Raw genomic sequence first — 11592 nt, 5'->3', positions numbered from 1 at the left:
TTAGTTTAATTGTTTATAGTTATGCAACTCGAATTGTTTAAAAGAACATATTGACCAGTCACGTCGTCGTAAAGTTACAAAATGACAACTTACAACCAGTCCCAAACGCGAGTCAGTCACAATGCCAATGTAATAAAGCAATGCGAGGAAGATGCCCATCCTCTTCACTCCTACCTAACAAAAAAAAGGACTTCTAGCTGTTAGCTTCAAACATTTTAAAACTAAAACAAGTCAATATTTAATAACTGTAACAAAAATTAAATAAAGTACAAATATATAATATGTTGCTACAAATAAATTTGATATAATTATTTTTATTTTACATAAAATTTGACATAGCTATTTTCACTGCAACACAAACTGTTGAAGCAAGCCACGCATATATCGTAAATATAATTAGTAATATCTATCTCACAAAGAAGTTGCTAAGTGAGCTTCAGATAATGGTCGGGCTAGTCTACCATGCTCGACAACGTTCCATATTGGCAGCAATTATAACCCCAATGCCCGCCCATACATGCCATATTTACTCCATTGAATGCAGCAGTGAATAAATTTATATTCTTGGTTTGATTTAGGGATAATATTTTCTACTGAAAATTATTCTACTGCAGTTATATTTTATGAATGTACGATTACCCAAAAGAGCTTGCTAAATAATAATTGTACAAACAGGTTAAAGAGTAAACAAAGTTCAGTTACTGCAGTAACTGCAGTAGAACTATTTTGGTATGGTACCTTAAATAAAATTTAAATAAATGATTAATAATGTTCGCAATGTTTCACAGTGCATGAGCCAGCAATGAGCATGTCTGCTTACTGTATACATACTGTAGATGGAATATTTAAAAAAAAAATCCACACAAAGGAGGCTATGGCAACTAAAAAAATACGCCTTGCTGGTATTGGTTACATAAGCATTGCAAAATTGGAGTGCTATAAAGATGCCAAAATCATAACAATCCTAATCTCATTGGATTTTCTAAGTTAGACTTGAGGGATTGCAAAAAGACAGCTGCTAAGGCATCGTCCACAACTCTAGCGTCGCTGGATAATGTCAGTGTCATTACAGTTTGTGCTTGGTTCAAGGATGATAATCGTAGCTTTGACGTTCCCACGGCTAGGATACACGCTTGCGGTGGGTTGATAACAGCACTAAACTCTCCAATGCCAAACATTCCTAGGTTTGATATACTGAATAAGAAAATAGACAATAATTATTGATTCTTTCTTTCTTTTTTTTTTCATTTCTTTTATTTACCCACAAATATAAAGTATAAACATAGTAGCATAAATAAAACATAATATATCAAGGGAAGAGCTAAAAAAGAGTTAAAACTAATCAAGTTCAGCCTCTATTCTTAATACAAAGAGAACAGATCTGATTTTAAATAAAAGGAAACATTAATTAAAACCTAAGCAAGAGCCGCTCTGCTTTAGATGGAGGCTGAACCGTAATTTTCAAACAATATGACATAAGTTATATTATACTCAAGGGCATCAATATTCAAATTTAATGTCTTAAGGGGGTGAAGAAGGGGTTCAACATTACCTGAATGATCCACCTTGGAATTCATGAAGTTGTAACTTCCCTTCACGGGCTCTAGAAGCCAAATCCTGGAAAAAAAGTAGATAACTTTGAATTTAAAATGCTTAGGCCAGTGTGCTGGGTTTAAAGCTCTGTCTACACTACACTATCAAACTAAAAAAGTCAAATCGCATTTTTTTGTCACATAAAGTTTGATAGTGTAGACAGGGCTTTACTTCTTGGAACCGTGACCTCTGTTGAAAGTGTCCTGGGTCATAGCCTGAGCCATAGCTTGGACCAGTGTCCTGAGCCATAGCCTGGGCCAGAGCCTGGGTTTCTCTGACTAATTCTTAAGACATGCTTACCCTAACATTTTCTGATATCTGCTTTAATCCTTTGTTTGAAGCATCTGTCACAATCGGTGTAATCAGTCCTTGTTCTGTTGCCACAGCAACTGAAATGTCAACATTGGCCATCTGTACAATGCCCTCATCTTTCCATTGTGAATTTACTTTTGGGTGTTCCTTTTTGCGGGGAAAAGAAATCAAAGAAAAGTTTAAATATCTAGATAACAATATGTATAAATATTCTATTCTATTTAGGCTTTATATGATGTCCTACCAAGAACAGAGCACCTAACAATATTTCAACTATTTGATTAAAAAAAAAGTTTTACATAATATAAATAAATAATAAATACTTAACTGCCAAAAAACAAGTTATTTAGCCTATCAACGAGTTGCAGATGTTTATAATTATATTAAAAAATAAATAGAATTTAAAAGTAAGTTTAAAGATCTTGACCAAAGGTGTAATGCACTGTCTACACTATCAAACTAGTTTGACAAAAAAAGTGTGATGTGCCCAAATTTGGTAGTGATATACCCAAAAATGGTAGTGATTTGACATCACATTTTTGTGTCACATAAAGTTTGATACTGTAGACAGAGCATAAGCCAAAGGAACTGACGTAGGATTCAAACCTAAACTCACTTTAAGAGCCATAGCAGCCGCCTTAATAACAAAGTCATTGACAGATAGCTTGGTTTTGTCCCTTGCAAATGATTTCCTTAGTTTTAATATTGCGTCTATTGTACATTCTATTGTAGCATATGCATGTGGTACAGTACTCTGAAATATACAAATATTCAAAATAAATAATATATATATATATATATATATAATTAATATAGGACTAGTGCTTTTCCGCCGTACCATGCCAAGAGTGTTAAAGAGTCGCTATCCAATCGGGTTTGAACAATACTATGAAAGCCCCAGTGGTCTAATGGTTAGGACATCTGCATATCAAACAGAAGCTTTACTAAACATTTCCCTTGTATCTTATTTAGAAAAAATATAGATGAATAAAAAAAAAGGAATGGTGACCTCTGACCTTGTATGCATCAGCTTCTGTACATGTTAAATGTACTAAACATTCCCTCCTGGTATCTTATATCTTATTTCTTAATTTGAAAAGTGGGGGGGGGGGGGAAGGGGCTAACACTATAATAGATTATATATTAAAATAATAAAAACCTTAGATTCTGTCAGACGTCTCGCAATAATCTTCCGCATATTACTTAATTCTAAATCCTCATAAGCTGGAGTCTAAAATAAATAAAAAAAACAATTTTAAGGAAATTTACACCACATTAGTTCTACTACAGGTGATGCATCAGAGTCCTACAAAAGTGGTTGACAGTCTCCTAAAATTAATCGGTCAACGTCCTTTGTCCAAACAGTTGATAGATTATGTTCAAGAAATTATGCAACAATACTGCAAACATTATTCTTCATGGTGTAAACATTCTAATGTTTATAAACAAATTTTAATTGATAAGTAACGTAATTTATCATTATATCTTAATAATTGATATGAATAATCATTAAGTAATCAACTAATTGCTTCAGGTGTGTATAGTATTACATTAATGTAGGTTAGGTCACTTGGTAATGTGGTCATTAAAATCACTTCAGTGAAACACTTTAATTAATTTATATGAATTAAAGACCCCTTCCCTGCAATTTTGGACGTTTTTTGGAAAATAATACATATATATCACTTTAAAAACATTAAACCATGTCATTCCTTGTCTTAAATGTACGTTTTATGGTAAATTATGATAAAAAGTGAGAAACAATGCACTACCTAAGTAGCTCGCGGCGATCGACCTCTCTTGGACGGTCTTAGGCCTAGCCTAGCTAGGCTTAGTTTTGTAGGCCTAGCTGGTAAACATCGGTAACGTACGAACATCATACGCTAGCTATATACCTAGCCTGACGTTGTATAGTTGCTGCATTAATTGTCTTTCTATTTTTGCCAGACTCCGTTGATACAAATTGGGGAAAACCCGGTATTTTCGCTGAAAAGTTAGGAGTCTTCCATTTGTTTTGGCCGGCACGATCGATCGAAAAGTGGGCGAATTACAGGTGAAAAACAAAAATATCAATCCGCGCGCAATGCATTTTGGGATTTATAGCGGGCCGCTATAATTATTAGAATCGACTTATTTTTCACATTTTTAACCGTTTAAAGACGAAAAAAGTTATCGCAATAGGACCATATAGTATTATTTTTACATTAAATATAGTTTGTGATCTTAAATTAGATCTAAAAAACGTAGGGAAGGGGGCTTTAAGCTCTGTCTACCTAGTTTAAAAAAAAAGTGTGATGTCTAATACTGTATCTGTTTTACTTGCAGAGTGGTGTTGTAAGTAGAAATGAAGAAACTACCTTATGACCTTTGACACCAGACATTTGTGGAGGTGAAATTGTTTGAGTTGTAGCTGTCGCTGATTTAGCTGGTACACTGTCCTCTTTAGGTTTAGTTGACATGTATTTTAAAACATCCCTACAAACCAGAATTTATTATATATTATATCATTTATATAACAAAAATGCAAACAGAGCATAGTAAACAATGAGGATCAACTAAATATTATAAAAAAAATAATGTGGAGAGGCTCTATACACAGCCTCCAGCTTATGAATCATTAAGGATTCGAACCCATGACTTGAACTTGCCCTTCTAGCCATTAACTTAGAATATGGCCTACATACCATATTTTGACATCACTTTTATTAATTCTTCCAAAATCAAAATTATGAATCTATTGATTAAGTGGAATTAACACAACATTGGATTTGAGCCCATGATACTAGGATTAGAAGGTGAGCACTCTAACTACAAAACCACAATGCATACCCTTTAAGTATTCTGTTATTTCGACCAGTTGCTTGAATCTTGCCAGAATCCAGGTTATGCGTATCTACCAGATACCTGACAGCTGGAGATAAACTTTGTCTAGAAATAATAAAAACAAAATATTCAATTTCAAATGTATATATTATAAATCTCTGAGGAAATTGTATTTTCAATCAAATCTCCAGTACACATAATTATAATTTTATTTTTCATTTTGTTTTTGCAATATAATCATCAGTTATGATTAATATATTTCAGTCAGTTGGGTAAAAGATGATTTTTTGTTTGACATTTTTTTTATTTTATTATACGGTAATACAAAAAATTGATGATGATGGTAATGACAATTAATTATAATAGAACATAAATTTTAAAAATAGTAGGCTGGTAAAGTTGTTGAAAAAGAAGACTCACATACTACCGTTTCCTCCTGTATCTACACCTGTGGGACTCTTGGATGTTGGTGTCACCTCTTGAGTTGGTGACAAGTCTTGTTGAGTTGTTGACACTGGTATGTCAACGTCTTTGAAGTCCTCCCCTTCAGCAACCATTAATGCTATTAATGTATTTATTTTTATATCTGAGGTGCCTTCAGCTACCTATGAGATAAAATAACATTTAAAGTTTGGTAAGAAGTAATCCTACAGTTCCTGACTATTTTAGAACCGCTATTAAATGAGAATGATGATGAGGATGCAGATAATATGTCAATGTTTATGATGATGATGAAGATGATGATAACAATGATGATGATGATGATGACAATGATGATAACAATGATTAAGATGACGATAACAATGATTATGATGATGATAACAATGTAGATAATGATGATAATGATAACAATGATGATGATGATAACAATGATGATGATAACAATAATAACAATGATGATGATAACAATGATGATGATAAAAATGATGATGATCATAACAATGATGATGATTTTAAATGTTGACATCAATGATGAAAATCAAATCGTCTTACCAATATTTTAGCCATTACCCCATCTTCATCTGCATCCATGAAAACTGTTGCCTTGTCCGTTTCCACTTCACATAACGCATCACCGACTGCCACGGCTTCACCTGCAAAAAAGTATAACAAAAACCTTGTTACAGTACAAACTACACCATTGGCAAAATTTGTTATTTTTACAAATGTTTATTGTATGACTGTACTTGCCACCAAGACTGAGTGAACCCTGGATCTATGTGACCTCTGGATCTGAGTGAACCCTGGATCTGATTGTGCCCTGGATCTGAGTGTGCCCTGGATCTGAGTGAACCCTGTATCTGAGTGACCCCTGTATCTGAGTGAACCCTGGATCTGAGTGAACCCTGGATCTGAGTGAACCCTAGATCTGAGTGAACCCTGGATCTGAGTGAACCCTGAATCTGAGCTCATATCATCTTCATTCAATAAAAATAAATACAATGCAAACCTTCTTCTTTCAACCATTTTTTAATTGTTCCAACTTCCATTGTTGGAGAAAGGGCCGGCATGAGCAATTCCATTGGCGTAACTCCTGAAAAAAAGAATAATGTAGGCTCTAATAATTGCATATATTTTTGTTTGTCAAGAAGAAGTGTATTCTTAAATCATCATCTTTTTTTAAATAAATTTGCGTAAATTTAAATAATTTTATATATTAAGATTATAGTCGATAGTAGTAGATGGTAGTTTATTTATTTATAAATAAATAATTGATAAAAGTTTACTTTAAGTAAGCCTGTCAAATAATAATATATTAACATATTTCTAAGCCAGGCCCAACATGTGGTTGGCTATCAGTATCAACGGTCCAGGCGGGCAGGAGCTAGTCGAATCGGGCCATATATTATGCATGATGAAGACTTATTGGGGAGGCCTAGCTTAATAACGTATGACAAATGTTTCTATATAAATACCTTGAATGGTACCGGATAAACTTAAATATCGTGTTAGTATTGCATCTGAATTTATTAAACTCGAAAATGCCGGGGAAATTACACATTTTGTTCCCCGGCTCAAAGCTCGGCTTCCTACCCGCAGAATAGCCGCCATGTTTGTTATTGCATATTTAAAACTTTTCTTACTATTAGAAATAACATTTCTAAATAGTATTGTTTCATAAAAATTATAACTTAAAAATATGTATTTGAGTTTAAAAATTATTTTGTATTATAAAATAAATATTTTGTTTAGTGTTATATACATTTTTTAACATTTAACGTAATTATAAATGTAATAAAACGACAGCAGACGAATGACACATTGCCATTATTAGTCGAAGTAGAGGTTGGTGAAACAGCTTCACTGGTTTATAAAAGCAAATAATGAATAATGATAAGAATGAATAATTCAGATAATATTAGTTTTCAAAATGAAAAGGTAGGGGCAAGTACCAATAATCTAGAATAACGGTTGTACAATGAATCATAGTCAATATATGGACATCCTATTATTTTAGGCCACTGTCTGAGCATAAATAGGTATACCTATGGTCTGAGGCCAAACTGATGTTGACAAACTGCTGAATGAATGTTTTGATTTTTTTCCAGGATCCCAGAAAATTGATTCCAGAATTATGTAGGTTGTTCTATAACCTGGGCTGGGTCACAGGAACTGGTGGAGGACTTACTATCAAGTCTGGGTTTGTAAATTGTAAAATTACAAATTATATCATATGATGTATAGTGAAAAGAAGTGTGCTTTTTCCTTCTAAAGAATAATGTAGGTCCTAATTTGATTGGTCGATTTTTAACTGTTAATTGCCAGTACAGTCAGAATAAAAACCACATAGACATTCAGTAAGATTCAAATTTGAAATACATTTAATGTTCTTACAGATCCGAAATCTACATCGCACCATCAGGGGTCCAAAAGGAACGCATTCAGGTGAGCATTCACTCCAAAAGCAACGAAGCAGAACCATTTTCTGGGCATGATCACAATAATCCAGTCGGTCAGAGTGGTCATCTTCCGTCTTCAACAATTAATTTTTTTTTTATTTTATAGGCAGAAGACATTTTTGTGCAAGATATTGAGAATGTGGATATATCTTGCCCTCCTCCCGAGAAGAAACTAAAAAAAAGTCAATGTACTCCTTTGTTTATGAATGCTTACACTATGAGAGGTAACTCATATATTTTGTGTTAAGCTCTGTCTACACTGTCAAACTAGTGTGATGTACCATAGAGATATTATTCACTAATATCTCTATAGATGTACCCAAATATGGTAGTGATATGCCCAAATATGGTAGTGATATGACATCATCATGTCCATATATGGGCAAATCACATTTTTTTGTCACATAAACTTTGATAGTGTGGACAGAGCTTTAATTATTATACATCACACATGCTATCACGTTCTCTGCATCTAGGGAAGCTAGTATAGATAAAATGGCCATATGGACAGTTTCAAATTCAAACTTCATGCCTCACTGTCATCTCTATTAACACTTGAATACACTTGATACACTGAATATATCCCCCACAATAATTTACCACAAAACTGCTACATAAACACTATGAATTATTTATTTTTAAAAAAGAAGAAATTATTTTAAAAAAACAAATTTGAAAACTATGGCAGAACTTCTTGCATAATTGATTTCTGTCGTGCTTTAGGAGCTGGTGCCGTAATTCACACCCATTCTCAAGCGGCTGTCATGGCAACACTGATGTATCTCGGAAACGAGTTCCGTATCACGCACCAGGAAATGATCAAAGGCATTAAGAAATGCTCAAGCGGGGGAAATTATAGGTAACATTTTATAAAACAAGTTTTGTGACAAACTAATTCTACAGAAGATGAAAAAAGTGATTCCTAAAGTTGTTATTGGAAATAATTTTGCTATTTAAAAATATATTTGTTAGTTTGATTTTTATGTTGCAAGTATCTATGGTAATGTAGTAGAGCCACAGCAAAACTTAATGTGCAAAGAAAAAACCTTAATTTTAGATTTGATAAATTAAAACTCTGAAATGTATAATGTACATTCCCACCTATCAACCAATTATTTTATATATGAATGTTTCTCCAATATTAGATAACATATATAACTATTAACCCCATTCTTGTTATATATAATGTTGTATGTAGGCATGGTTTAATTTATATTATCAGTAAATGTGCTACATATTGATAAGAAATTTGATATATACATTTATAGAGTTATGTTTACTCCATGGGTTTTTAGACGATTACATTTTGAACAAATTCATAGTGTTTTTCAATATTTCGGATATGATGAAGAATTAATTGTACCAATTATTGAAAACACACTTTAAGAAATGGGTTTTTAGACGATTACATTTTATAATTTTTTTAAATATTTCAGATATGATGAAGAATTAATTGTACCAATTATTGAAAACACACCAGAGGAACGGGACTTAAAGGTGATGTAACATTTATAGATTGTGATGGATTTAAACAATCTATCAATAAAACACAAACAAGGTGGTCACATAACCTCCTAGCAGAGGTAATAAATATTGTCTTGGGGCTAATTGTGATTCGAACTTCGTCTTTTCTACTTAGTAGGCAGATGCCTTACCATTAGGCCACTTGAATCTTGATGATATGTTATGATTGATATTAAACATGTAAAGCTCTGTCTACACAATCAAACTAGTTTGAAAAAAAAAGTGTGATGTGCCCAAATATGGTAGTGATATGCCCAAATATGATATGACATCATCATGTCCATATATGGGCAAAACACTTTATGTATTTATTTTAAATCAGGATCGTATGGCAAGAGCCATGAATGAATACCCAGAATCCTGTGCGGTTCTTGTGAGGCGACATGGCGTATACGTGTGGGGTGAATCTTGGCAGAAAGCAAAATCAATGTAAATATCAATTTTAAATTAATAACATTTTAGATTAATTTATTTATTCTATATTTTAATAATGCAAGTTTAGTCATTTTAAATGTAAATTTTTTTATTTTAAAATATATTTTTATACAATTATATAATTTTATTTTGAAGAAATCAAAATCAATGTAAATATCAATTGTAAATTTAGACTAATAATAAAATGAATGAATATGATATTTGCCTGTCAATTTTGATATATAAAGTGAATATTGAAAATTATTTTTTGTTTAAAATTCTTAATTCTAACAGTAATTTGTATTGGATTTTAATTATAATATATTTAATAATGTATACTTTTAATTTGATCTGAGATTGTGAATAAAGTTATTATTATTAGTAAATTACTATATTTTATTAATGCAAGTTCAGTGTTCGCCATTTTTAAATGTATATTTTTTTTATTTAAAAATATATATTTATACAGTTATATAATTTTATTTTTTCTTCTGTAGGTGTGAATGCTATGACTACCTATTTTCGATTGCAGTGCAAATGAAGCAATGTGGACTGGATCCCACAAAAACACCACAAAATGAGGGTGGAATAGTTTAAAATTATTACCATATAAATTAAATATCTATTTTTCTATAGATATATACAAGTAATATTTAGTACTGGAAATGTAACAAATACAAATGTAAAAAACAACTTTTATGTAACCTCAACGCCCCCCCCCCCCCCCCCCTTAAAAAAATGTATTAAATTATTGTAACATATTAGACGATGTATAAATTGGAAATTGTGTTAAAATAATTATCTCCTATGGATAATTAAATTGATTGCAAAATCTGTGGTTAGAGAATTAATTATTTTAAACCTTAAAATATTTTAATAACAGAGTTGAACCAATGAAAAGTATCCTAAAATTGTATTACCGGTATTGTTAAGTTATTATGGTGTATGAGATTTATGGTAATTAAATAAATTAATATAAAAGATTTAAACTGTGTTTGAACTTGAATAATTACTGTATAAGATTAAAATTCAAACTATAATAACCCAGGAAAGTATTAAATTATATAATTGAATAATATTACGCGCGCGTTTAAACTGATAACTACGATAATGGTACGCGCGCGTTTAAAATGATAACGATAATGTATGTTACGCGGGCGTTTAAAGTGATAACTACGATAATAGTGACGAGCGCGTTTAAAATGATGAACTACTCGCGCGTCAACTTTCTATCTCTCCTCATCATTTTCAAAACAAGTTTTCAGTTTAAACTAAAAATAATCTGAATCGAATTGACGTACTGTAATTGAACCAACGGTCGAAGATAATTAAATTATATAGTTGAATAATGTTACGCGCGCGTTTGAACTGATAACTACGATGATAGTACGCGCGCGTCAACTTTCTGTCTCTCCTCATCATTTTCATAACGAGTTTTCAATTTAAACTAAACTGAATCGAATTGACGTACTGTAATTGAACCAACATTCGAAGATATTTTTATTTAAAATGTTATCAGTGACGTCATCATAAAAATAGTATACGTATCATTTCAATTAAGACATTTGGACGTGTGAATATTGTGTACCGGTACATTAGTACTACTTATCTAATGGTTTTTATTTTCGTTTTTTAATATAAATCTAATGATTTTCTTTCGTGTAACGTGTAAATTACAATATTTTATGACATATTTCGCTTGTTGCGTAGGCGTTTATACTGCATTGCAATACTGCCTCACCTCTGGAGATTCCGTTTTTGATTCTGGGTAATTATATCAGTATTAATTTCTGTCAAGCCTAAATGACGAATAGAAAATTGTCACTAAAACAACAAAATAGGGACAGATATTACACGTGGGTACAAACTGAGCGGAATGTGTACCACGCAAGCTTTTAATTTTACAAAATGTTTCAATTTCCATAACGTGACTTTCTTTATACCTACTCCACCCTCTCGAGTGCCACCTCTGCGTCCAGGCATGGACTAAATCTCATTCCGGAATTTCTATAAAGTCGTCAGGCAG

The 11592-nt window shown here is 32.1% G+C and overlaps 2 protein-coding genes across 2 annotated transcripts; one reads left to right on the top strand and one right to left on the bottom strand.

Annotated features, from left to right (window-relative positions):
- Positions 1–289: 289 nt before the first annotated feature.
- LOC144847490 (pyruvate dehydrogenase protein X component, mitochondrial-like) lies at positions 290–6773 on the bottom strand. The gene is made up of 11 exons (XM_078703884.1): positions 6645–6773; positions 6179–6262; positions 5722–5822; positions 5149–5333; positions 4735–4833; positions 4263–4380; positions 3065–3136; positions 2522–2659; positions 1894–2052; positions 1553–1617; positions 290–1194 (listed from the first exon to the last, which is right to left on the bottom strand). The coding sequence occupies exons 2-11, from the start codon at positions 6249–6251 to the stop codon at positions 954–956; spliced, it is 1251 nt and encodes a 416-aa protein (XP_078560010.1). The 5' UTR covers positions 6252–6262; positions 6645–6773; the 3' UTR covers positions 290–953.
- A 209-nt stretch (positions 6774–6982) lies between these two features.
- On the top strand, positions 6983–10292 carry LOC144847713 (methylthioribulose-1-phosphate dehydratase-like). Its single transcript, XM_078704208.1, has 8 exons — positions 6983–7107; positions 7278–7369; positions 7566–7614; positions 7735–7852; positions 8352–8487; positions 9065–9125; positions 9475–9581; positions 10064–10292. The coding sequence occupies exons 1-8, from the start codon at positions 7060–7062 to the stop codon at positions 10161–10163; spliced, it is 711 nt and encodes a 236-aa protein (XP_078560334.1). The 5' UTR covers positions 6983–7059; the 3' UTR covers positions 10164–10292.
- Positions 10293–11592: the final 1300 nt, after the last annotated feature.

Source organism: Antedon bifida, chromosome 7 (genome assembly GCF_963402885.1).
Source record: "Antedon bifida chromosome 7, ecAntBifi1.1, whole genome shotgun sequence".
NCBI classification, from domain to species: Eukaryota; Metazoa; Echinodermata; class Crinoidea; order Comatulida; family Antedonidae; genus Antedon; species Antedon bifida.
The sequence above is the reverse complement of the archived record's forward strand: the minus strand, read 5'-3'. Positions and strand labels throughout refer to the sequence as shown.